Raw genomic sequence first — 27,720 nt, 5'->3', positions numbered from 1 at the left:
GAGCACCGTTGGGCAGGCGGGTGTAGTCCCGGCGACGGGCCGGCTTTGGCTACGAACCCCGCCGAGCGGCTGCCTGGCGAGCCGGGAGTGGAGCTTCCCCGCAGGCGAGCTTCACCTGGTGCGCCTTCCCTCTGTTCCCAGGTACAGCTGCGGACCGACCGTCTACGATCACGCGCACCTGGGCCACGCCTGGTGAGTGCGCTCCTTCAGTTTTCACGCTTCCGGGGCCATTTGTTTTGGACGGAGCCGTTTGCAGGCTCTGCCTGTCCCGTGGCAGCCCAAGAACACTGAGTAGCTACGGTCCGGATATTGTGGGAAGCGCCCCTGGTGTCTCAGTGGTTCTCCTGGTGAAGTCTAAGCTCTGGTGCCCGTTGCACGGGGGATCAGTGCGGCGCAGTGGTGACAACCTGCCTGGGAATTAGATGCTTCTCGGTGGATCTCGTGAGATGAGGCAGTTCCCCGGGGCAGCAGTCAGCCGTGAGAAGCTATTTCTGGCCTCTGTGTTTTATTTTTCCTTCCCAAATCTGGACCGCCCATTTTGTTGTCTGTTACCTCGAGTCCTGGTTTCGTCAGCTTTGAGATGAGGTTGAAAACGGTTTCCGTCTGTTGGAACCTTCACAGTTTGATGAAACAACACCCCTAAAGTATGGCTTACACAGCACCTGCTGGGGGTGCGGTGGGGGCCTAGCAGCTGTCGGGGGTCAAGAACTTACCCCAGGCCATGCAGTCAGGGGGCGGCAGGGCCTGGTGTGTCTGAGCTGGTGCTTACTTTCTCAACCTCTTAACCATCAGCTGCACGGCACCCCGTCTTTGTCAAGATTACACTTTTCCTAAAGACTTTATTTATTTGGGAGAGAGTGAAAAGAAGAAACAGACTCCTGGCTGAGCTGGGAGCCCACATGGGCTGGATCCCAGAACACTGAGATCATGACCTAGTGAAGGCAGACACTTCATCAGCAGAGCCCCCAGGAGCCTGTCTTATTCACTTTTTAGACTTGTTATGTCTCAGACTAAAAAAAGCTACATTGATTTGCTGCACCTTTTACAAAATCATATACCGGGCAGGAAGGCTGGTGTGTTAGTTGTGTTTTGTTAAAACAGAATCAGTGGCTAACTTACCATTGATTTTTTTTTTTTAAATTTTTATTTATTTATTTTTAATTTTTTTTTTTTTTTAATTTATGATAGTCACAGAGAGAGAGAGAGAGAGGCAGAGACATAGGCAGAGGGAGAAGCAGGCTCCATGCACCAGGAGCCCGACGTGGGATTCGATCCCGGGTCTCCAGGATCGCGCCCTGGGCCAAAGGCGGGCGCCAAACCGCTGCGCCACCCAGGGATCCCCACCATTGATTTTTAAAAGGATCTTTTGACCTCTCTATTGAAGTATGGAATATGTTGGGGAAGGATCACAAAGACAGAATGAAATCAGGCTCTTTTATAGAGCCAAGTAGATACAGTTTCTGAGATCAGATGGGGTTTGCACCATGCAGTCAGGTGACGTGTCAGGCCCACCCTCCGTTAAGAGATGGAGCATCATGACCTTCCTGATGGCTTCACTTCAAAAAGGTGGCTCTCAGGTCCTTGAGACTTGGACTTTACAAGATATTTCCTTAGCCATTAAAACCATTTACGGGACGCCTGTGTGGCTCAGTTTTTGAGCATCTGCCTTTGGCTTGTGTCATGATCCTGGGGTCCTGGGATCCTAAAGACATCGCGACAGTTCTGGAAGTCTGTACCAATTTCCCGTCCAAGTTCACGTCCCCCCACTCTCCTCCCCCAGGTAACCACGCTGGCCTCTATTTTAAAAAGACAGGTACTTGGGGCACTTGGCTGGCTCAGTGGGTAGAGCATGAGACTCAGCCTCGGGGTCATGAGTTCACGCCCCACCCTGGCCATAGAGCTTACCTTAAAAAAAAAAAAAAAAAAAAAAAAAGACACGTAGTTAACAGACACAGCACGACGAGCAGTATGCCAGGCTCTTTTCTAAATGCTTTACAAACACTAGCCAGTGTGGTTCTGACACCGGGGCGGAGGGGTGTTGCTAATGTCACTCAGGGTCAGATGGGGACCTTGCCGGTCATGTGTGTGGGGAGTGGTCCCTGGGGGGGGGGGGCAGATGAAGGACGCTGATGACCGTGGTGACAACAGCCCCTGCCTCTAGGATGTCCTGCTGTGTAAGCGCCAGGATCATGGTAAGCCACCCCATGGCCTCCTGGGATTCTGCCCGATTTATAAATAAGCAGCCCGAGGCTTCCGTGATTAAATATCTTGGCAAGGAGTTTCTGAGCAACCTCGCTTGGTCAGTAGCGCTGTGCTCGGGGAAGGGGAATGTGGGAAGCAGGCGGGGTGCAACGATGGGCTAGTGTTCCACCTGTGAGGCTGGGTGGGTGACAGATGAGCATGAGATTAGCTGACCTTGAGTTCTAAGGCTGCTTTTATGGGAAACCAGATTCTTGATGTTTTAAATGCTCTGGAGCCCTTTTGGTTTTACACAACTGAGCACCCCAAGTGTGGCCTACCCGTAAGCTGGTATTTTAATTTCCCACGACGGTGTGTGCGTTTCTCAGGAGTAATGCCACACAATTCTCACGGCCTCGTCCTTGGTTTGCTGCACCTTCTGTTCTGCCATAGTGAAGCATTCCAGTTGTTCTAGATATTCTAGAAATGAACAAGGACGGTAAAAGCTCTCAGTACTTTAATTACCTCGTGGGAGTGTATTACCAGTGAACTGTTATACCATTAAGTGGGTGTCAACTCACTTAACAGCTGCAGCATGAAACATGCCAACCGTGTGCCTGACATCGCGGTGATGCCTGTGTTGATTTCTTGTGAGGATCTGTGTGGGCCAGTGGGGGGAAGGCTTGTCCTCTTCCTAGCGGCACGGAACCCGTCAGTCCCATCACACACCCGAAGTGCGGAGTAGCCTGTTACAATGCAAAGCGTTCCTTTTTTTTTCTTTTTTTTAAGAAGTTTATTTTTATTATTTTTTAAGATTTTATTTATTCATGAGAGACACACACACACACAGAGAGAGAGAGGCAGAGACACAGGCAGAGGGAGAAGCAGGCTCCATGCAGGGAGCCTGATGTGGGACTTGATCCCGAGATTCCAGGACCATGCCCTGGGCCGAAGGCAGGCACCATACCGCTGAGCCATCCAGGGATCCCCCAAAGCGTTCCTTTTTAAAGATCCCAGTGGTGACTTTGTGCATTCAAGACATCCTGACACCTCTTTCCTTTCAGCTCATATGTTAGGTTTGATATCATCCGGAGGATCCTCACCAGGGTTTTTGGATACAACGTCATCATGGTGATGGGAATCACAGATGTGGACGATAAAATTATTCACAGAGCCTCTGAGGTAAGCTCAGACAATGATGTTGGCCAGTAACTGGACGGATGAACATGACAGTCCCAATAGCTGCTCCACAGGGTGTTCCGCATCTCTGCATCCACACGTAGCCCAGCGAGGCCACTCTGTCAGGTTATCACGGGACTCTCTGCCCTGGGAAAGGAGGCCTGTTGGATTCTGGTCACCAAATGGGTCCTCTCCCCCTGCCCTGGTGTCCTGCCCTGAACCCTGTCCCTTCTCTCGCCCCGCGGCCTCCAGCGGCTAAGTCCCGCTTTCAGACCAGGGAAACAGCTCATGGAGGTTCAACTTTCTTGTTGGTTGAGTGCACAGGACACTTCTCTTATAATCCTTCAGTATTTAAGGTAAGCTTTGGGGGAAAGTTTTAACTGAGAAGTTAAGTATTACAGTTTTTAAGAAGTCTACTTTCTGGTTTTCATAATTGGCAACTTTAACAGTGATCTCTAAACCTCTGTATGTTACTGGTAGATGATCTAATCTATGCAAAAACCTACACCAAGTGCTTTACATTCCTGTTATTTTAGAAGATGTATCTACTAGAAACTGTGTATACTATTTTTTAGGAAACCAGTCTATACTTTATAGTCTGCTTTTTCCGCTTAATGTATTTTGAGTATTTTTTCATGTTTTTAAATACTCTTGACCATTTTTATATATTTATTTTAAGGATTTATTTATGTATTTATTCATGAGACACACAGAGAGAGAGGCAGAGACCTAGGCAGGGGGAGAAGCAGGCTCCCTGCAGGGAGCCCAACGCAGAACTCAATACTAGGACCCTGGGATCAGGATCTGAGCTGAAGACAGATGCTCAACCACTGAGCCACCTAGTTGCCCCTTGACCATTTTTAAATAGTTGTATAGCATTTTATTGCATGGAGATACTCTAATTTACTGTTCTTATTTTTGGACTCTTGAGTTACTTCTATATTCTACTTTTTCTCAAACTATTTTCTAGCAACCACATCTCCCTATTTTCTATCAGTGTGCCTTCTTTTTTTTTTTTAAGTTTTATTTAAGTAGTCTCTGCCCCTGACCTGGGGCTTGAACTCACAAGCCTGAGATCAAGAGTTGCACGCTCCCCACGCCCCCAGACCCGAGCCCACAGGCACCCCCTAATTTGCCTTTTAAACAACTAGACAGTGTTCACTCCGGGTGCTGTTCAGCAGTTCCCCGTCATTGGCTGTGGTGTTTATAGCTGTTAAAAACAGGGCTGCTGGGACACCTGGGTGGCTCAGCAGTTGAGTGTCTGCCTTCGGCCCAGGGCGTGACCCTGGAGTCCTGGGATCTAGTCCCACATTGGGCTCCCCACAGGGAGCCTGCTTCTCCCTCTACCTGTGCCTCTGCCTCTCTCTGTGTCTCTCATGAATACATAAATAAAATCTTAAAAACAAAAAACAGGGCTGCGTGAATATCTTTTCTTTCACTAGATATGTTTCCTAAAGTGGAGTTACTGGATCCAGGAGGAATGGTTTATTTGATAAGGTTTTTCTTCTTAGAGTTGGGGTGGTTTAGAGAGTGTTTACTGGCGGTGCTGAGATGGGCTGGAGCCCATCTTTAGATGTTACCCTCATGTCCTCAGCCTGGTTGGGCTTCCCGGGTTTGTCTTGTTTGGGTACCTTAGCCAGTGCGTCATGCTCCCTTACAGGAGATTCAGTTTCCATTTCCAGAACTGTCCAGGGTCAGGCCTGTGCCTGGCTTTGTGCTGACAAAGGTGGGGAAGCCAGGTCCTGGCTCATGGAACTTGTGTCAGGTGAGGCAGATGAACCCACAGAGGGATGCTCTGTGTGCGACGTTCATTTTACAAGTCCAGGTAAAGGGGCCAGGGAAGACCATCACAGCTCCCTGGGAGTCACCCAAGTGACTCACTGGAAGAGGTTAGTCCAGGATCAAGCATTAGCAGAGGGTGGGTGGTGAGGAGTGAGGGCAGGAAGGACATCTGGGCAGAGGGGTGTGCGAGAACGGGCCAAGACCTGCATGAAGGGCTGTGTGGGAACCTGTGGTCCTGCTCCCATGGGCCATAGGGGGGACTTGCAGTTGAGGTTGGAAAGGTGGGGGCGGCTGGGCCCAGGGGATGTACTGGGAACTTGGACTTGGTCCTGTAGACTCTTGGGTTGCTCTTGGTCCAGTGGAGACCACTCACTCTGGGGTGGGGAGGACATAGCCAGAGATGGGCCCATTGGCGGGGTTGGTGGGAGCTCTGCCGCAGGAGAGGGGTGTCCCAGAGAGCAGATTTAGAGTGAGGTACCTAAAGAAACGCAAACTTGGATACAGAAATTTGAAGCTCAGTCAGCTCAAGGCTTTGGTCTAATAAAGATATGGGTGGACTTTGTCCTAGTTCCTGGCACAGAGCGCCTAAAATCCATTGAATCTGTGGAGTGAGAGAGTGTCTTTGTTTGCTCATGAGATCATGGTTGGGCCCCTCGAGAGCTTCAGGACAGAGGCTGGGGTCCCAGAGACCGAGCCACAGAGAGTGCTGAGAACTTTCACCCCCACTCCTGCCTTGAGCTGATCACCGGTGGCCAGTGATTAATCAATTTTCCTATATACCGAAGCCTCTATAAACACCCCCGAGGGACGCCTGGGTGGCTCAGTGGTTGGGCGTCTGCCTTTGGCCCAGGGCATGATCCTGAGTCACGGGATCGAGTCCTGCATCGGGCTCCCTGCGTGGAGCCTGCTTCTCCTTCTCCATCTGGCTGTGTCTCTGCCTCTGTCTCTCTCTGCGTCTCTCCCTAATAGATAAATAAAATCTTTAAAAAACAAAACAAAGACAAAACAAAAAAACACCCTTGAAATGGGGGAGAGGGGCTCGGCACTTCAGGCTGATGAACACGGGTGGAGCTGGGGGGGTGGCGCTGGAGGGAGTCTGGGAGCTCCAGCCCTTGTCCCATGCTGCCCCTGAGCTGTGTCTTTTATGATAAACCGAGAATGGTTTGGAGTAAGTGGAGTGCTTTCCTGAGTTCTGTGATTCATATCAAACCCCCAACTTTAGACTCTGTGGCAGAAGTTTGGGTGGCCCAAGGACCCCATGCGCCTGGCGTCTTAAGGGGGCAGTCCCATGGTGTCTGTGCTGACCCGGGGAGTTAGTGTCAGGAGAGGGCTGAATGGTGGGACATCCAGCTGCAGGTGGACAGCCCAAGTGGCTGGAGGTGGGAAAGGCACGTTTGGTGTCAGAAGACGCCATAGGCCGAAAGTGAAGGGTGGGCAGGCCAGGCTTGGGGTTCATCACCGTCCCTGGTGCTCTCTCTCTGCCCCTGGGGTCAGGTGTCCCCTTGGTCCAGCCAAGGCCCTGGGGCCCAGGTGAGCCATTCCTTTGTGGGGAGTGCAGGTAAGGGGCAGAGATGGGAGGGGACAGCCGGGAGGCAGAGCGAGGAGCGAGGGGCTCCCACTGCTGGCACCAGATGGCCAACCCCACAGTACCCTGTGTGCAGAGTGTGGGGGGCAAGGAGGCTGAGCTTGGGGGGTGTCTGTCCTGGGCTGTCTGACTTCAGTTTGTGCTCAGCCACTCGCCGGGGACACAGCCTTTGGATTGTAGAGTGAAGCTTTTGAGCAAACAGGAGGAGGAAAGGAGCATTGTCTGGTCCACCGGTAGGTCAGACCGGGGAGGGGTGGGGGCACGGAGCCGTGCTGTTCTCTGGGATGTGCTGGAACGGTCCCTGAAGGAGCTAAGGAGGGGGCCCAGGGCCTTTGCTGGGAAGGCTGAGCCCAGAGGTGCTGAGCATCCAGGGTCAGGAAGGCCTGCTGGGAGGGCGGGGAGCTGGTAGTAAGAAATCTGTGGTCTGTGGCAAATGTCTGATCTGCCCTCACTCAGGACCAAGACAGCACGTGTGGGTCTCTGCACTTGATGAACTGGGCTCTGTTGTGAATCTTCAGAACTGGAGGTGAAAGTGCCCCTGAAAGGCCTGGTAGGGGGTGGGGGGAAAGGAAAGGGAAAAGGAAAAGGAAAAGGGCTGAGGGGCTCAGATGAGGGGCGGGCAGGGTTGTGGAGGACATCTGGGGGGGGAGGGGCAGGCTTTAGGAGGAGGGGCGGCAGCACCAGGTGAAGGCAGCAGGAAGGAGGTTACTTAGAGGATTTCACAAATGCCACAGGAGGTGTCGCTTGTTACTTTTGTGAGTTGTATTATCCATAGCCTATGGGTAGGTTCACTTAAAAATTATGTATAGAGCATTTAATTTTTGATGCCTGGAGATTTCTCTCTGTGTCAGATACTAATGCGGCACTGAATAGCTTTTCTCAAGATAATGTCTCTAAGATGATAAAACGTGTCTGAAACAGGGTTATGAAAACATCTACTGGTTCTTTAGTATCTGGCAAAAAGGCTATTTTTTATCTAATGCAACTTTTTATTTTTTTTAATTTTTTTATTTATTTATTTTTTTTTATTTATGATAGTCACAGAGAGAGAGAGAGGCAGAGACACAGGCAGAGGGAGAAGCAGGCTCCATGCACCGGGAGCCCGATGTGGGATTTGATCCCGGGTCTCCAGGATCGCGCCCTGGGCCAAAGGCAGGCGTCAAACCGCTGCGCCACCCAGGGATCCCCTAATGCAGCTTTTTAAAGTGATGGCGATACTCTTCACACCATCTGCTCCAGCACTCACTTTTACAATATTTGAAATTACAATATTACACTTTCCTGAATCTCTTCCTTGACTTTAATTTTTGGTGCAGTGTTCAGGTTTGTAGGGGTAAAAACCACAGGAGGATTTCTGGGGCGAGAGCTACAAGAGGAGCGGTACACTGGCGTTGGCACATCTGTAGGAGAAATTGGAACGAATGTGTCAGAGTGACTCAGGCCAAAGGTATTCTTTCTGGGTTTTGGGACACTAGCCCCTATTGCCCTTCTTTGCGGGAAGACGCCTGGACACAGGCTGAGACGTGGGGCCTTGCTCAGGGCCCCAGCTTGAGACGGTTCATGACAGTCATGGCGAGCTGGGCGGTAACCTGAAATCTACCGCCGAGACTGCCTGTCGGCACCTGCCGTGTGCAGTTTGTTTTTTGGGGAGTGAGAGCAGTGCTGTCCAGATACGTGGTGTGACCAGCTGCCCAAAGATTAAATTTGAAAACTTTCTTTTAAAACACAATTCCACTCCTCTGTGCAAGGCCAGCAATAGACTGGTGTCCCACTTACAGTTCACCACCGCTTAGCGTTTCCGAACTGTGCCCCTCAGGCTCATGCGTGTGAGCTGGAGGAGCCACAGGTGGAGCAGGGCTTGCTGGCTTGGGCTGTGTGGTGTCGGACGGGTCATTCAAAGGAGCGCGTGTGTGTGGGGTGTGTGTTTGTGTGTGTGTGTGTGTCCTTACAACCACCCCGCCCTTTCAGAACTAGACACATGGATTTTAACGTTGCTGTGGGGCCAGGAGAAGTCTGTGAAGGAAGCGTGTTAAGGAGGGTGTAGTCCTGCCTAATATTAAAACACTTTTAGGGATGCCTGGATGGCTCAGTGGTTGAGCGTCTGCCTTTTGCTCCAGGTGTGATCCGGGATCGAGTACCACATTGGGCTCCCTGCATGGAGCCTGCTTCTCCCTCTGCCTGTGTCTCTGCCTCTCTCTCTCCTCTCTCTCTCTCTCTCTCTCTCTCTGTCTCTCTCTGTCTCATGAATAAATAAATAAAATCTTTAAAAAAATAAAACACTTTTGAAGCGGGGCACCTGGGTGGCTCAGTCGGTGAAGCATCTGCCTTCAGCTCAGGTCATGATGTCAGGGTCCTGGGATCGAGCCCTGCATCAGGCTCCTTGCTCAGTGGGAGTCTGCTTCTCCCTCTGCCCCTCCCCACCTTGCTTATGCGCTCTCTCTCTCTCTCTCTCTCTCTCTCTCTCTCAAATAAATAAATAAATCTTTAAAAACATACACAAAAACCCAAAAAACACTTCTAAAGCTAGAGACAATTTTTTACTTTCACATATTCCTTCCTTTTTGGGGCACAGCTTTGAGGTCAAACAGACCTACAATAAATTGCGTGGAGTACACACGAGATGTACAGCGGGATGAAACCTGTGCACCTGTGAGCCCATCACCAGTGTCAGGGTGAACATCTCTGTCCATCGCTCCCAGAAGCTGCCTCTGCCCCTTGTCATCCTTCCTGCTTTGCCATCCTGTCCCCAAGCATTCACCAGTGTGCTTTTGTCACTGTGAAGGTTGTAGACATTTTTTATTTTTTTACTTTTTAAAAGATTTTATTTATTTGACAGAGTGAGCACAAGCAGGGGGAGTGGCAGGCAGAGGGAGAGGGAGAAGCAGGCTCCCTGCAGAGCAGGGGACCCCATGGGGGGCTCCATGTGGAGCTTGATCCTAGGACCCCGGGATCATAACCTCAGTTTGACCTCATCCGAAGGCAGATACTTAACCGACTGAGCCACCCAGCAGCCCCAAGGTTGTAGAAGTTAAATATCATTGTACAGGTACATTGTACAGATACCATGAGCAGACAGATAAGGGGACACATTGGAAAGTTGGAAATAGACATGGTAAATAATGGAAATTCGTTTGTGATAAAGGTGGCATTTCAAATCAGTGGAGAAGAGAAGAATTATCTGGTAAAAAAAGTGTTGACAGGTAAGCATCTGGGGAAAAAAAATAAACTCAGGTTGGATGTGTGCCTCACATCCAGATCGAGGAAGATTGGAGTCTAATGTGAAAGAAATGGAACTACGAATTACTAAAATGCCCTATTTATAGCCTCATATTGGGGAACACTCTCCTAAATCTGTCTCAAACCCAGGAGCCATTTGTGGGAAAAGATTGAGAAATACAAAGGATGGCTAAATATAGAAGTGACATTTTCTGTGTGACATAAAATAACCACAGGGTTGAAAGACTGAAGATTATTGAAATTCATATTAGAGATAAAAGGTTAATTTCTTTCATGTAAAAACACTTCCTACAAATGAACAAGAAGAGTGACATAAGCCAGTGGAGAAATGGGTATGGTGATTATAGATCATTTAGCATAAGCGGCTCCCGAACACGAGATGTTCAGAGTACATGTTACTTACAGCGAGAAGGCATTTGCTAGCAGTCATGTTGCTGAAGTCCCCAAATATGCCCCTTGTGCATTCAGGGCTCGCTCAGGTTTCAGACCTGTGCACCCTCCGTGGGGCCAGGAGACATTTTTTATTTTTTGCGTGCACCTGCCCCCCAACCAGCAGTCTGGTGTCTGGGTCTGTAGCTTAGAAGTGAACCTGCAGGTGTCCCAGCAGAAGAGGGTGTGAGGAGGGGACCTGAGGAGCTAGCAGCTCCAAGTGCACGGCCAGGGTGGGATGGTGGTGGTAGCAGAGAGAGGGAGCTGGGTGCAGGCGGTGTGTGCAAGGTGCTACAGTTTCCAGGAGGGGATGCAGACATGTGTCTGGGAGCCCGGTTGTCTTTCCCAGATGTGCACAGAATCCTTGTAGCAATCTTGGGGGTTGTTAGGTGGGATCATCTCTGTGTTGGAAAGAAAGCCAAAGGCTGGGACGCCTGGGTGGCTCAGTGGTTGAGCATTTGCCTTTGGCTCAGGTCGTGATCCCGGGGTCCTGATATCAGTCCCACATCAGGTTCCCCGCAGGGAGCCTGCTTCTGCCTCTGCCTGTGTCTCTGCCTCTCTCTGTGTCTCTCATGAATAAATAAATAAAATCTTAAAAAAAAAAAAAGCTGAAGGCACAGAAGTTCATTGCCTTGGCCACAGCCACACAGCTGAAAAGTCACTTTGCTCACCAGATTTATTTATTCAGTAAATGTTTGGTGGTTGAAGTTTCTAGGATGATTGCCTTTCTGGGGCATCGGGCAGGGAAGAACGTGGCTGCAGAGTGACAGGGCTGGAGGTGGCATCTCACTTGAGAAAGTTTCTTGCGGTCCTGGAGCTGCAGTGTGTTCGGCAGGACGCGGAGCCCTGGTAGGGGCCGGAGGAGCAAGAGCTGCAGATGCTGGTTGAGGGGGGGAGCGGCTTCTGGTCCTTTCATACTTTTGGTCTTAGAGCTTTTTTTTCTGCTGAAAAGTAAAAAATGCTTCAGGAAGCCCAGTTCTGTGTGCCAGTGCCTTCGGAGCCCTTGGGACTGGAGGGCCGTGCCCCTGAATGCCCTGCTCTCAGAAATTGAGAATCTGTTTGTCTATGGGGTTTGCCTGTACTTCTTGCACCCCTACCAGCCCGGCCACCCACCTGCTGCCCCTCCCCCCAGCCTGGCCACCCCCCATTGCTACCGTGTCCCCTCCTCCTAGCCACTGGCCTGCTGCTCCCCCTGCCACCCCTCAGCCTGGCCACCTGCCCACTGCCCCTAGCCACCCCCCAGCCCGGCCACCCGCCTGCTGCCCCCTGCCACCCCCCAGCCCAGCCACCCCCCGCTGCCACCATGTCCCCTCCTCCCTGCTACCGGCCCACTGTTCCCCCTGCCACCCCCCTAGCCTGGCCACCCGCCTGCTGCCCCCAGCCACCCTCCAGCCCGGCCACCCCTCGCTGCCACCATGTCCTCTCCCAGCCACCAGCCCGCTGCTCCCCCTGCCACCCCCTAGCTCAGCCACTGGCCTGCTCCCCCTGCCACCACCCAGCCCAGCTACTTGTCCATTGCCCCCTGCCACCCCCCACCCCGGCCACCCCCCACTGCCACCATGTCCCCTCCTTCCAGCCACTGGCCCACTGCTCCGCCAGCCACCACCAGCCCGGCCACCCGCCTGCTGCCCTGTGTTCAGGTGCTCTGTTGCTTTCAAAACACTTCTTAGAGAGTTTCTCTTTCATGTATTTTTGATGTGTTTTCTTGCTCCCCAAGGCATAAGGGATAAGATAGAAACTCAAGTTTCTGGTTATTACGTAGAATAGATTAATCAAACTTGCCCTTGCCCTAGAAAAGTGGAAGCTTTTTTGTGTGTTTTGGGGTTTTGTTTTGAATTATGTAACAGAAATCATGATATTGTTTATTCCTGTTTTCTCTCTGACCAGAGGACGGGGTGACTTTGTGACTAGGTGAGATACTAGAAGGAGTTTGGGACCTAAAACCAAGGCCCCTTTGGGAGCACACAGGGCCCATGGAGGCCAGCCGCAGGGGTGGGGAGCCCAACCTGCTGACCAGCCCGCCTCGTCTCTCTGCAGATGAACATGTCACCTGCTTCTCTCGCCAACCTCTATGAAGAGGAATTTAAACAAGACATGGCAGCCTTGAAGGTAGCGTGTGTTGTGGCATCTGCCTGTCGCGAGTGGGGAGAGTGAGCAGTGGGAGCCCTGTGGCTGACCAGTGTGTCTCACCCAGGGATCGTCGTTTCTCTTTTGCTTCCTGCCAGGTCCTGCCGCCCACGGTGTACGTGAGGGTAACTGAAACCATCCCCCAGATCATTTCTTTCATCGAGGGCATCATTGCTAATGGGCACGCTTATTCAACAGCACAAGGTAGGGGTTGTGCTATTGAAATGGATCATTGGGTGAATACCCATTGGATTTTGAGAAAGTAGACGCGATTTATTGTCTTAACTGATTTGCTGTGTCCCCAAATGCACCTGGGCCTCCCTGCCTCCCCCTGCGTGGAGCTGCCCCTCCGGCCTCCGCTACCCCCTGCTGACCCCTGGCCGTGCTTGATCGTGTCCTTCTGACAGACTCCTGCCCACTGTCCGCTGCCCCAGGGCTCACCGTCACCCTCAGCCTCACCTCCCCCTTCCAGCCCTTCTTGACCCAAATCCCACACATCCTGTGCACCTGACCAGAGCTGTCTCCCTCCCAGGATATCTCTTCTTGCAGACCTCCACCCCCACTCTGGCACCTGTGCTGTGCCCACTGGTTGCCCGGCATTGTCTGCCTCAGCGTGCCATTAACACACTCATATTTTGTCACTTCTGGGATCAGAAAAACTTTTGCTTCTAGTGACCCACTTGCATGCCTAGCCCAGAGCTGGGACATGTGGGTCTTGCAATGTTCATTGCAAGTAAATAACAAAGTATAAAGCATAACACTAGACACAGTTTCTGCAGGTTCTGTAAGAACCCTTCTTACAGCGGTCCTACCTGCAAGCACCGATACACACGCAGGGCCCCTGGGGCCCCAGACACGGGTGCTGCCTGTCTCAATTACTGATGCTTACATCAGAACAGTGTTTTTACTTTACCTCATTTGCTATATTGAGATTTTGTCTCCAAGAAAAACTTGTTTTTAAGGGGCTTGGGTGACTGAACCTGAGTTTGCCCCGGAAAATACAGACATAGTCTTCCCACTGCTGCAAAACATGACTTGGGACAAGCAGCCCAGAGGAGCAGAGGTCCAAACGTGCCTTAGCAAGAGATGCTGCTTGTTTTATCACTTTATTACAAAGCCTTATTGTACGTTTTTAATAACGATAGCGTTATTAAAATAATAATAAAATAATTAAAATAAGATGCCATTAACTCAGACTCCATTAATTTGGACTTTGTGACAATTCCACAAAAACTTGGTTGTAATTTGAATTTTGAACCTTTATGAAGAACTGTTTGTTCAGCAAATTGATAACAAGAAATGTGTCCTCCGTGAAAGAGCAGTTTCTTACAAAGCCTTGTCGGAGTGCTGTTTGTGTTCTGGCTTCCTGGATAGCCGCTCGCACTGCAGCCCCCTGGCTCGTCCCCAGCATTGTTGGAGCTTGGGTGTAGGCTCTGGGTGACCCACCTGGGGACTGACCCACCTGGGGTCCTTGTGCCGAGCTGCTCCCCACCACCCCCGGTTCAGGATAGAGATCTGATGGTGTGGCTGCGGGACACAGCCCCCTGGGGCTACCACTCCTCCGTCCTCTGCTCGGGTGTGGAGGTGTTTGGGATCTAAGTAGACATATCCGGGTTATGACAGGGTTCCCCTGGTAGCAGGTGCATCGCGAAAAGCTGGGAGCTTAATGCACGCCTGTGGTGACACTCACTCTTCCTTCTCACTAAAAAACCATCTGAACATTTGACACCAGATCTTACATTTGGGTTTTCATTTCCACCTCTGGACATTTCATGACGTGTCCAAACGTGTGCTGGTGTTTGTTCTGATCTGGGGCCAGAATAAAGGGGCCACATGAAGGCCAGATGCTGTATTACTTGTTACTAATATGCTAATTACTTGTTAGTTAATATGCCTAGATAGATGCTGATATTTAAGACTGAGAAATGATGAATTCTTTTTTTAAGATTTTCAATAATTGTTCATATTCTTTTTTGAACTGATTTTTCTTTTTTATTATTTAAATTTTACTTAGTTAACATATAGTGCAATGTTGGTTTCTGGATAGAATTCAGTGATGCAGAGAAATGATGGAATCTCAATTACCTTTGTAAAATAGGCAATGTCTACTTCGATCTGCAGTCGAGAGGAGACAAGTACGGCAAGCTAGTTGGTGTGGTCCCCGGTCCACTTGGAGAGCCAGGTGGGTGGACCCCAGCCTCCCACTTCGGGCACAGGGGTGTGGGGCACAGGCCTGGCCCTCCCTCCTCCCTCTCAGATGTGGTGCTGGCGCCAGACCATCCGTCCCTGCTGTGTTTTAAATTTAATTCATTGTTTCCAAGAAAGGAAATTTAGAGAGTGTGAGGTTCACTGGGCAGGTTGTGAGAGCCCTCTGGCTCTTCTCCCTGGAAGGCACGTTTGCCCGTCCGTGGGCTTCCCGCAGGAACACTCATCATGCTGTCATATTTTCATGCTCTTCTCCATCTGCTATCATACTCGGTTCCATATATATATTGCCATATATCAAATCCCAGTAGGTATTTTATCATATATCACATTCTCGGGAATATTTTAATTTATCCTCACACTGTTCCAGTGATTATTGATTGGCGTTATTTTTATGGAGAAGAAATACATGTGTAGAAGTAAATTTAAAATAATTTTAGAAGGATACTATTTAAGAGAACCAAATAAAGACAAGCAAAACCCAAAAGACAAATTGTCCAAGTAATTTTTGACTGTAGTCATTATCCTGTGCTCTACAAACTATACCATTTACATTTAATTGCTAACAGTAGTATTTGACTCCTCAGAAATGGTGTCTGTTACTCTTACTCAATGCATGTCTGGCTCCCCTCCTGAAAGGCCAGAACCGAGAACCGCTAGACCGCCCACATGCCAGCGTGCCCTGGGGAAGCAGAGGATGTGTTTCTGAGACACGTTTCTAGCATCAGCAATGCTTCTGTGTTTAGTGTTCCCCTGGGCGGCCAAATCGGTTAATCAGCCGACTCTTGGTTTTGGTTCAGGTCTGCTCTCAGGTTTGTGGGATTGAGTCCCATGTGGGGCTCCACGCTCAGCAGGAAGTTTGCTTGGGGTTCTTTCTCTACTCTATTTCTCTCTCCCCCTCTGCCCCTTCCCTCCACCTTCCCTCTCTCAAATAAATAAATCTTTAAAAAGAATTAGTCTTTATTTTAGGGCGCTTTTAGGTTCATAGCAAAATTGAAGGAAAGGAACAGAGATTTTCCACGTTCCCCTGATGCTACTCAGGCACAGCTTTCCCTGTATGAATGTCACCTGCCAGAATAGGATGCTTGCCCCAGTGGATGAACCTGTCTGGACACATAATTACGCCGAGCCATGGTTTATATCAGGGTTCACTCTTGGTGTATATTCTGTGGGTTGGATAAATGTGTAATGACACATGTCCACTACGATAGTGTCCCATGGTCACTTCACTGCCCTCAGACATGCCCTGTGTTTCAGCTGCCCATCCTCCCTCACTCCCTCCTAACCCGTGGCAACCAGTGATCTCTTACTGTCTGCATAGTTTTGCCTTTTCTAGAATGCTGTAAAGTTAGAACCATATAGTACATGGCCTTTTCAGACGGGCTTTTTTCACTTAATATGCATTTCAGTGAAAATGTGCATTTAAGCCCCCAGTTCCCACCAGGACCTGGGCAAGGACAGAGCCCCTTGGGGACGGAACTCAGCCATCTTCTGTGTCTCTTCATGGCTTGATAGCTCATTTGTTTTTAGTGCTGAAGAGCATTCCCTTGTCTGGATACAGAATGGTTTGTTTACCCACTCACCTGTCGGAGGGCATCTTGGCTGTTTCAGGTGTTGGAACAGAGAGCCCAATACTGGCTTGTACACCCGTATCCTGTCACCCTGCCCTCTTCTTCCAAGGTTTCTTGCTCTAGTGTGATTGGTATTCTGGTAACTCTTTTTATCCCTATAATTGTCTTTTTGGGGGGAGAAGTTACTCAAACTCATTTGCTGGCACACAGCTTTCTCACGAGAAGAATGAGGAAGGAGGAAGGCAGATAGCTCAGCTCAGTGCATCCCTGGGAAGAGGCATCAGTGATTGCTATTCGAAATCTCCACTGCAGCAGTGAGACCGCATACTCCAGCATGTCATTGACATGTGACAGTGTGGGGTGGTCCTTCCAGCTGACATGTGGGGAAATGAGACACATCTGAGGCCACCTATAGGAAGCAGCAGCATCTTTGAGATGTTGTGGGCACGCTGTGTGGGTTTGCCTTAGATCCTCGCCCTGATCGATCGTTTGTTGTTGGCAGTTGATTCCGACAAGCGGCATGCCAGTGACTTTGCCCTGTGGAAGGCAGCCAAACCCCGGGAGGTGTTCTGGGCCTCTCCTTGGGGAAACGGAAGACCTGGCTGGCACATAGAATGTTCCACCATCTCAAGGTAAGGTTTTTTGTGTAAGCTCACGCAGTGCCCGACTTGGCCAGCAGAGGGGGCGGTGTGAGCCGTGGTGATGAGGCAGAGGGTTGGGAGGAAGGCTCCAGGCTCCCTAGGGACCAGATGCTTTCCAACCTGCTCACCTTCCTCACATCAGTGCCTGTCCTTTTTAGTAGAAAAGCTTGCTTTATAGTTCAGTGCTTGACTTCCAGTCTCACTGGGGACAGGTCCAGGTGTGCCTTCGGCTTTCCTCTGTGGTGGGTATAGGGTGGGACCCCTCTGGGACAAGGTGCTGGACCACCTTCCTCTTTTTCTCTTGTTTTTCATCAAAGTTTCTTATTTTACTTGCAGTAGTAGTTAACATACAGTTTTATGTTACTTTCAGGTGTACCGTATAGTGATTCAGCAACTCTGTACATTACTCAGTGCCTATCAAGCCTGTCCCCTCCATCCTCCCCATCCCTAATTACCCCCAGCCCCCAGCCCTCTCCCCTCTGGTGACTTCAGGGTGTTCTCTGTAGGTAAGAGTCTCTGTCTTCATTTGTCTTTCTCGTTTCCTTTTTTTTTTTTTTTTAAAGATTTTATTTATTTATTCATGAGAGACACTCAGAGAGAGAGAGAGAGAGAGAAGCAGAGATACGGGCAGAAGGAGAAGCAGGCTCCCTGTAGGGAGCCTGACGTGGGACTCGATCCTGGGTCTCCAGGATCACACCCTGGGCTGAAGGCAGCGCTAAACCACTGTGCCACCGGGGCTGCCCCTTTGTTTGCTTTATTTCTTAACTTCCTCATAGGAGTGAAATCTCATGGTATTTGTCTTTGTCTTACTGACTTATTTTGGTTAACATTATACACTAGCTCCATCCATGTTGTTGCAAATGGCAAGATTTCTTTCATATTTAAGGCTGAATACTATTCCACTGTATATATACAAATCTTCTTTATCCATCCATCTATCGATGGACAGTTGGGTTGCTTCCATATCTTGGCTATTGTAAATAATGCTGCAGTAAATAGGGTACACATATCCCTCTGAATTAGTGTTTTTGTATTGTTTGGGTAAATACCCAAAAGTGTAATTGCTGGATCATAGGGTAGTTCTATTTTTAACTTTTTGAGGACTTCCATACTGTTTTCTACAGTGACCGCACCAGCTTGCATTTCCACCAACAGTGCAGGAGGGTTCCTCTTTCTCCACATCCTCACCAACACTTGTTTCTCATGGTTTTGATTTTAGCCATTCTGACAGGTGCATTTCCCTAATGATAAATGACATTGAGCATCTTTTCATGTCTGTTGCCATCTGTATGTCTTTGGAGAAATGTCTGTTCATGTCTTCTGCCTATTTTTTATTTTTATTTATTTATTTTTACTTTTAATTTTTTTCTCTCCTTTCCCTTTATTCCCTTTCACTAATTTTTATATTCCTCAAATGAATGAGACCATATAATGTTTGTTCTTTTCTTTTTTCTTTTTTTTTTAAGATTTATTTATTCATGAGAGACACACAGAGAGAGGCAGAGACACAGGCAGAGAGAGAAGCAGGTTCCTTGCAGGGAGCCTGATGTGGGACGCGATCCCCGGACCCGGGATCACGCCCTGAGCCAAAGGCAGATGCTCAACTGCTGAGCCACCCAGGAGTCCCTGTTTGTCCTTCTCTGATTGACTTATTTCACTCAGCATAATACCCTCCAGTTCCATCCACATTGAAGCAAATGGTGGGTATTTGTCGTTTCTAATGGCTGAGTAATATTCCATTGCATACACATACCACATCATCTTTATCCATTCATCTTTCAATGGACACCGAGGCTCCTTCCACAGTTTGGCTATTGTGGACATTGCTGCTATAAATATTGGGGTGCGGGTGTCCTGGCGTTTCACTGCATCTGTATCTTTGGGGTAAATCCCCAGCAGTGCAATTGCTGGGTCGTAGGGCAGGTCTATTTTTAACTCTTTGAGGAACCTCCACACAGTTTTCCAGAGTGGCTGCACCAGTTCACATTCCCACCAACAGTGCAAGAGGGTTCCCCTTCTCCACATCCTCTCCAACATTTGTGGTTTCCTGCCTTGTTAATTTTCCCCATTCTCACTGGTGTGAGGTGGTATCTCATTGGGGTTTTGATTTGTATTTCCCTGATGGCCAGTGATGTGCAGCATTTTCTCATGTGCTTGTTGGCCATGTCTATGTCTTCCTCTGTGAGATTTCTGTTCATGTCTTTTGCCCATTTCATGATTGGATTGTTTGTTTCTTGCAAGAAGTTGCTGTGGCCAAGTTCAAAAAGGGTGTTTCCTGTGTTCTCTAGGATTTTGATGGAATCTTGTCTCACATTTAGATCTTTCATCCATTTTGAGTTTATCTTTGTGTATGGTGCAAGAGAGTGGTCTAGTTTCATTCTTCTGCACGTGGATGTCTAATTTTCCCAGCACCATTTATTGAAGAGACTGTCTTTTTTCCAGTGGATAGTCTTTCCTGCTTTGTTGAATATTAGTTGACCATAAAGTTGAGGGTCTACTTCTGGATTTTCTATTCTGTTCCATTGATCTATGTGTCTGCCCATTTTTTAAATGGATTATTTGGTGTTGGGTTGTAACAGTTCTTTATATGTTTTGGATACTAGCCCTTTATCAAGTATGTTGTTTGCAAATATCTTCTCCCATTCAGTAGGTTATCTGTTAGTTTTGTTGCTTGTTTCCTTTGCTGCGCAGAAACTTTTTATTTTGATGAACTCCTGATAGTTGATTTTTTTTTTTGTTTTTGTTTCCCTTGCCTCAGAAGACATATCTAGAAAGATGCTGTTATATACAATGTCAGAAAAATTACTGCCTGTGTTCTCTTCGAGGATTTTGATGGATTTCTGTCACACATTAGGTCTTCAATCCATTTTGAGTTTATTTTTATGTAAGCTGTAAGAAAGTGGTCCAGTTTCATTCTTTTATGTGTTGCTGTCCAGTTTTCCCAACACCATTTGTTGAAGAGACTTTTTCCCAATGGATATTCCTTCCTGCTTTGTCAAAGATTGGCCATATAATTGTGGGTTTATTTTTAGGTTTTCCATTCTGTTCTGTTGATATATGGTGTCTATTTGTGCCAGTACCATACTGTTTTGATTACTATGAATATTATAACTTGAACTCTAGAATTGTGATACCTCCAGTTTTTCTTTTTCAAGATTACTTTGATTATTTGGGGCCTTTTGTGGCTGAAAAATGTTGTTCATATCATGATAGGGATTGCATTAAATGTGTAGATTACTTTGGATAGTGTGGACACTTTAACAGTATTTGTTCTTCTAATTCATGAGCGTTGAATATCTTCCATTTCTTTGTGTCATCTTGAATTTCTTTCACCAGTGTTATATAGTTTTCAGAGTACAGGTCTTTTACCTCTTTGGTTAGGTTTATTCCTAGGTATATTATTATTTTTGGTGTAATTGTAAATGAGATTATTTTCTTAATTTCACTTTCTTTTGCTTCATTATTTGTATAGAAATGCAACAGATTTCTGTACATTGATTTTTGTATCCTGTGACCTTACTGAATTAATTTATCAATTCTAACAATTTTTTAGTGGAATCTCTAGGATTTCTATACATAATATCATGTCTTCTGCAAATAGTGAGAGTTTTACTTCTTTATCAATTCAGATGCCTGTTATTTCTTTATGTTATCTGATTGCTGAGGCTGGGACTTCCAGTACTGTGTTGAGTAAAAGGGGTGAGAGTGGATATCCCTGTCTTGTTCCTGCCCTTAGGGGGAAAGCTCTGAGTTTTTCCCTAGTGAATATGGTTTAGCTGTGGGGTTTTCATATATGTGTTTATTATGTTTAGGTTATGTTTCTTCTAAACCTACTTTGTTGAGGATTTTATCACATCTAAACTAACAGATATGGTTTTTCTCCTTTTTTAAAAAAATAATATGTATCACACTGATGAATTTGTAAATATTGAACCATTCTTGCATTCTGGAATAAATCCCACTTGATGGTGGTGAATGATTTTTTTTTTTTTTTAACATTGGATTTGGTTTGCTAATATTTTGTTGAGGATGTTTGTATCTCTGTTTTCGGAGATACTGGCCTGTAGTTCTCTTTAAAAAAAAAAAAAAAAAAGTGGTGTCTTTATCTACCTATCCAGTATCAGGGTGATGCTGGCCTCATAGAATGAGTTTGGAAGTTTTCCTCCCTCTAATATTTTTTGGAATAGTTTGAGAAGAACAAGTATTAACTCTTTAAATGTTTGGTAGAATTCCCCTGTAAAGCCATCTGGTCCTGGACTTTTGTTTGTTGAGAGTTTTGATTACTGATTCAGTTTCATCGCTAATAATCAGTCCGTTCAAATTTTCTATTTCTTCCTGCTTTAGTTTTGGTAGATTATGTGTTCTTAGGAATCTATCCATTTCTTGTAAGTTGTCCAATTTCTTGGCATATAATTTTTCATAATTTTCCCTTACAATTGTTGTATTCTGTAATGTTGGATTATTGCTTCTTCTTTTTCATTTGTGATTTTAATTTTAGGCTTCTCTTTTTTTTTTTTTTTTAAGTAAGTTCTGTGCCCATCATGGGGCTTGGACTGACAACCCCAAAATCAGGAGTTGCAAGCCAGGCACCGCAGCACCCTCCTCCCCTTTTTTTGATGAGTCTGGCTAAAGGTTTAACAATTTTGTTATCTTTTCAGAGAATCAGCTCCTGGTTTCATTGATCCGTTCTTTTTTTTTTTTTTTTTTAGTTTCTATATCATTTATTTCTGCTCTAATCTTTATTGTTTCCTTCTTTCTGTTGGTTTGCAGTTTGGGTTCTTGTTATTTTTCTAGCTTCTTTAGGTCGAAGGTTAGGTTGTTTATTGCGATTTTTCTTGCTTCTTGAGGTAGGCCTGTATTGTTTATAAACTTCCCTCTTAGATCCACTTCTGCTGCATCCCAAAAGTTTTGGACCTTTGTGTTTTCATTTTTTTCCCCATGTGTGTGTGTTTTCATTTTCATTTGTTTCCATGTAATGTCCTTGATTTCTTGGTTGACCTGTTCATTGTTTAAAAGCATGTTATTTAACCTCTGTATATTTGTGCTGTCTTCAGATTTTTTCTTTGGTGTGGTCTGGTTCTCTACGTTTAGCTGTGGAGTTTGTTTTGTGAGTCTTTGGGTCTTTGGGTTATTTATATAGATGTGAGTATTTTCTAGTTGTATCTGTGGGACAAGGCTGGCTTAGGGTCCTCCTACTCCGGCATCTTCTCAGTCTCTCCCTGAACCACCTTCCTCAATCTGCTATCCCAGAGATGGTTCTGGATCAGACCCATCGAGCAGCACCCCCAGCTTCCACTTTCCTAGCTCCCAGTCTTCAGTCTGCCCATCCTTTCAGCTCTTCTTTTGGAGCAGCATCATGCACTGGATGCTTCTGTCTTGAGAATCTCCATAAACTGATGCTTCTGTGATCTCGATTCCTTCTAGCGACCCTTCTTCTTTTCCTGTTTCTCTTCCTATCGTTTGTGTGTGACCTGATTTTGCCTGCTAGGCATCCCTACTGACTCTGGTTTCCTGAGGTCACTGGTGACCCCCACTGCCAGCTGGCCAGTGACTGGCGGCCGATGTACCTGCTCTCCCCTTGGCTTCTGAAAAGCAGCTTTCTGTGGTCTTCATGTCTCTGCTGGGGCCACCACCACCTTTTAGACCTCATTTGTAGACTGTTCTTTAGTATTTCCCATGGTTCTGCAGGTGGGCGGATGCCCCCTCGTGTGTGAATGTGGTGGGAGGACAGAAGGTAGCATACTGCATGTGCTCCTCTGTACAGACACACCTCATTTTATTGTGCTTTGTAGATAACTGTGTTTTTATAAATGGAAGATTTGTGGCAGCCCAGTGTAGAGCAAGTTAGTTGGCGTCCGTTCCATTTGCTCACTTTGTGTCTCTGTGTCACATTTGTGTAATTTTCACAATATTTCAAACTTTTTCATTATTATTATATTCAGTATGCTGATCTGTGGTATCAGCTCTTACTATTGTGATTGTTTCAGGAGCACATGAACCATGCCTTGTGAGATGGTGAAATTAATAAATGTTGTCTGTGCTCTGACTGCTCCAGAACTGGCTGTTCCCCCATCTGTCACTCTCTTTGGGCCTCTTCCCTGAGACACAACAGTACTGAAATTGGGCCAATTAATAAGCCTACAGTCAACTCTAAGTGTTCAAATAAAAGGAAGAGACACATCTCTTGCTTTAAATTGAAAGCTAGAAATTATTAAACTCAGCGGGAAAGCCAAGACAAGCTGAAAGCTAGGCCTCTTGTGCTGAACAGTTTGCCACATTGTGGATGTAGAGGAAATATTCTTGGAAATGAAAAGTGCTACTCCAGGGAGCACACAAATGATGAAGTGAAACAGCTTTATCGCTGATGTGTAGAAAGTTTTTGTCACCTGCATAGAAGATCAAACCAGCCATAACATCCCGTGAAACCAAACCTGATTAAGAGCAAGGCTCTGACTCTCTTCAATTTTCTGAAGGCTGAGGGAGGTAACGGAGCCCCAGAAGGAAAGTCTGAAGCTCTCAGAGGTTGGTTCATGAGCTTTAAGGAGAGAAGCTGTCTCTATAAAAGTACAAGGTGGAGCACCCAGTGCTGATACAGAAGCTGCAGTAAGTTATCCAGAGATATAGCTAGGACAGTGAATGAAGGGGGCTACACTAAACAACAGATTTTCAGGGTAGACAGAAATCTGTTCTATTGGAAGAAGTTACCTTGTTGGATGTTCATAGATGGAAAGAAGTCAGTGCCTGGCTTCAAAGCTTCAAAGGACAGGCTGACTTCCTGCTAATGCAGCTGGTGACTTTAAGTTAAAGCTGATGTTCATTTACCATTCCAAAAAATCCTAGGGCCCTTAAGAATTCTGCTAAACCTATTCTGTGCTCTGTAAATGGAACAATAAAGCCTGGATGACAGCACTTCCGATTACAATGTGGTTTATTGAGTATTGTAAGCCTACTGTTGAGACCTGCTTAGAAAAAAAAAAGATTCCTTTCAAAACCCTACTGCTCATTGACAATGCACCTGGATACTGGATGGAGATGGACAAGATTAATGTTGTGTTCATGCCTCTTAACTCAGCATACATTCTGTAGCCCATGGATCAAGGAGTATTTAAAAAGTGCATTTTGTAAGGCTATAGCCACCATAGAAAGTGATTCCTCTGATGGACTGGGGGAGGTAAACTGAAAACCTTCTGGAAAGGATCCATACTAATTTAGATGCCACTGAGAACATTTGTTATTGATGGGAAGAGGTCAAGTATCAACATGAGCAGAAGTTGGAAGGTGTTGATCCAACCCTCTTGCATGACTTTGAGGGGTTCAAGATGTCAGTGAAGGAAGTCACTGGAGATGTGCTGAAAAGGGTAGGAGAACCAGAATCACAAGTAGGGCCTGTTTGCTGGCTGAAGTTCATGAAGATAGGACTGATTCACTGTGATCTCTGGATGAAACTTGAACAGTTAAGGAGTTGCTTCTTATGGATGAGCAAAGAACATGGTTTCTTGAGGTGGAATGTACTCCTGGTGAAGATGCTGTGAAGACTTGAAATGGCAGCAAAGGATTTAGAGTATGACATAAACTGAGTTGATTAAGCAGTGGCAGGGCTTGGGAGGATTGACTCCACAGTTTCAAAAGTAGGTCTGTGGGTAAAATGCTATCAAGCAGCATCGTGTGAAATAAACCATTCATGAAAAGAAGAGTCCATCGATGTGGCAAACTTGATTGCTTATTTTAGGAGCTTGCCACAGCCACCCCCACCTTCAGCAGCCACCACTGTTGACGGGTCAGCAGCTGTCACCACCAGGCAAGACCTCCACCAGCAAAAAAGACTATAGTTCTCTGAAAGCTCACAAGATGGTTAGCATTTTTTAGCAATAAAGTATCTTCTGATTAGGGTACCTACATTGTTTTTAGACGGTGCTGCTGCATACATAATGGACTATAGTGCAGTGTAAACATAACTTCCAGATGCACTGGGAACCCAGAAAGTTTGTCTGTCTTTATTGTGACATTTACGTTATTGTGGTGTTCTGGAACTGAGCCCATTGTCGTGGGGTCTCGGAGGCATGCCTGTCAGATCTCTTCTCACTCGGCGTGTGTCCCGGGAACTGTCTGTGGTAGTTTACCTGCCTCTGTGCCTGAGTTTCATGGTGCTGTGCTGGGTGCATGGACCGTCCTTCATTTAGCTAGGGCACTGCAGGTGAACGTGCAGTTCCTAGTATTTCACTCTCATAAATACCTGCAGTGAATAACGTTGTGTATTTAGTTCCTGTTTGTGGAGGTGAGGGGTCTTTAGTATCGGTAGTAGTAACCCATGATTTTCACGATCTGATGTGTTTCGGCTCATTGCAGACATTTATTGTAATGAGCAGCTTGAAAGATTAGAAACTTACAGAAAATATAATTAAGGCGAACATTTCATGCTACTGGCTACACCGAAATTTGGAGATCAGCAAACCCAGGTCCTGCAAGTTGGTCATTGTGATGGTGCTGTTTGCTGGCTGGGTCTGAGCATACACGTCAGGAGGCATGACTGTCCTAGGAGAGTACTGACCCCAGACTGGTCTCTTGTCCGTGGACCTTCTTCCCCTTCCACCAGGTGGGAGGGCCTGATGCTCCACGACCTGTTGGTCCTCCTGAGAACCAGGAGGGGTGCTACTTGTTTCACATGCCTCCCCTGCTGCTCTCAGCTGAGGTGATGTTGATACAATCCTTCTGGAAACGCATCCAAGAATTCCTGAGACACCGTGAAGCACGGCCCAGCTTTTCATTAAAAAACTGTGTCCAGCCTTCCATCTGACTGTACCACTTATATGTACTTAAAAATACTTTTGCTCTCTCACTTGCTCTCGGATAAATAAGAATCTTTTTTAAAAAATAAATACTTCTGATTTAAGAGCAATGTGGGATATGTATTGGGTCATAAAATATATTTATTTTATAGATTCAAATAATTTCTCTAAAGTAGATAGAAAAGATTTAGTGCATTTCAAATGTAATGTTACCGTTAAATGTTTTTGTTGAACTTTAATGAGAAGAGACTCTTCTCCCTTATTTTCAAACAGCTCTAACACACAAGACAAGAATAGAGACTAATATAATGAGCATGGACCCACGGTTTAGCATTATTTTTTCGGATAACCTCTGTGTCCACCGTGGGGTTGGGACTCGCAACCCAAGATCAAGAGTCACAGACTGAGGCAGCCAGGTGCCCCCACCACTCAGCTTTGTTAAGTCCTCACGCTGTTCGCTTTGTTGCAGATCTTTATAAAAATGGATCCCTCGTTACAAATAGAAACGAGGCTTTTTGCCCTCCTCTTTAGTCCTACCCATCCGTCTCATGCTCCCTCGTGCCATGTGAATTTCCAGGACTCAGAGATCCTTTAAAGCCCGTGACCAGGGGCATACAGGAGCAGCCTGGCGCAGGTCTGCCACCAGCATGTGGCCCGTGCGAACGTGGTCTTGCCAGGCCCGTGGGAGAAAGGTCAGTAGGAAGGGATCGCAATGAGGCTGTGGCACCTTTGGAAATGTCTATTTTGGGGACACCTGGCTGGTTGGTTGGTAAATCCTAGAACTCTCTGGGGGTCGTGAGTTCAAGCCCCATGTTGGGGATAGTTTATTTAATAAAAACAAACAAAAAAATCGAATTTTTAAAAAAGGAAACGTCTCTTTTTAACCACGTTTAGAGAATTCTCGAGTATCTGCATCCCCAGCCCCACTGAGATCTGTGGCAGCCTGGGGAGCTCCACATCTGCCCAGAGCACCCATAGGCCCACTTTCTCACCCTGTTGACGGTTGTTTTCATGTTGTCTGAAGCAGTGCCAGTCAGCCTGGCCCATAGGCAGCAGATGCTCTGGGGACAGTTACACAGGCTTTGAGGGTCTGGCCGGCTCCATGGTACCCAGCAGCCCTGCTAGTTTCAGGGTACAGTTTTGTGGGACGTGGGGTTTTTCAGGAATGCACAATATAGCATTAAAGCAGAAATGCCAGCAGCTGGACTGTGATGCTTTGAACTTAGTTTTACCTTGTTATTTGTATGTGATCTCTAAATACTTATATTTTCAAAAGCCATAGTAAAAATTCTCTTAGTTTTATAGTTCTCTTTTGTTAAAGTTGGAAAACCACTAAACCCTACATATTGAAAGTAAGAGAAGGTAATTTTGTATGCTTTTTTTTTTGTATGCTTTTTAAAAATTTTTGTATGTTTTTCAAAGCATATGCTATATCCAGAACAAAGAGAATTAACTATATTAGAAGGTGGAGCTATGAGTTAGAGATTTGTGACGTAAAAACATAATTTCAGTTTCCATTTACATTAGTTAAATTGCCATGCTTATTGATTTTAAATCAAGATCTGTTTGCTCATTGCATAAAGGCTGGAGGATTAACCGGAAGTGTGGTTTGGAGGTTTGGAGAAATGTGCTGTTTGGACTAACTACCACCTCTGTGCTGTCCTGCAGCTTGGTGTTTGGAAGCCAGCTGGACATCCACTCGGGTGGGGTCGATTTAGCTTTTCCGCATCACGAGAACGAGATTGCCCAGTGCGAGGCCTTCCATCAGTGCAAGCAGTGGGGAAATTATTTTCTGCATTCTGGTAAGTCATGACTTCAAATTAACTTGTATTTCAGTTCTGTTGATTCTCCTGACTGGTAAAACAGCTGCATTTGCAAATGCATAGCTCAGTGAACAGGTGAGGAAATAGACTTGTCTCCACGTGTTTGAGTCAGAGTCCGCTGATGTGAGTTTCCTTGCATTGGAGTTATGAGTACGTTTTTGGAATGAAGTATGGGCT

The 27,720-nt window shown here is 46.7% G+C and overlaps 1 protein-coding gene across 11 annotated transcripts in view; it reads left to right on the top strand.

Moving 5' to 3' along the window:
* CARS2 (cysteinyl-tRNA synthetase 2, mitochondrial) overlaps positions 1 to 27,720 on the top strand; it is a 60,921-nt gene that overhangs the window by 4,167 nt on the left and 29,034 nt on the right. For 6 of the 11 annotated variants that reach the window (XR_008665788.1, XM_055336050.1, XM_055336055.1 and 3 more), the window contains 7 exons: positions 142 to 192; positions 3,243 to 3,360; positions 12,428 to 12,499; positions 12,616 to 12,721; positions 14,616 to 14,699; positions 16,796 to 16,925; positions 27,389 to 27,522. Coding sequence is in view for 10 of the 11 variants with exons in the window: in XM_055336050.1 (XP_055192025.1) it covers positions 142 to 192; positions 3,243 to 3,360; positions 12,428 to 12,499; positions 12,616 to 12,721; positions 14,616 to 14,699; positions 16,796 to 16,925; positions 27,389 to 27,522 (695 nt within the window). In the remaining variant the exon portion in view is untranslated. Of the gene's footprint in view, positions 1 to 141; positions 193 to 3,242; positions 3,361 to 12,277; positions 12,302 to 12,427; positions 12,500 to 12,615; positions 12,722 to 14,615; positions 14,700 to 16,795; positions 16,926 to 27,388; positions 27,523 to 27,720 lie in introns of those variants that run through there. The other 5 variants (XM_055336059.1, XM_055336058.1, XM_055336051.1 and 2 more) reach the window with 2 other exon arrangements.

The sequence above is a fragment of the Nyctereutes procyonoides genome, unplaced genomic scaffold, assembly GCF_905146905.1.
Source record: "Nyctereutes procyonoides isolate TBG_1078 unplaced genomic scaffold, NYPRO_anot_genome, whole genome shotgun sequence".
Classification (NCBI taxonomy): Eukaryota; Metazoa; Chordata; class Mammalia; order Carnivora; family Canidae; genus Nyctereutes; species Nyctereutes procyonoides.
This window is presented reverse-complemented; position numbering and strand designations above follow the sequence as displayed.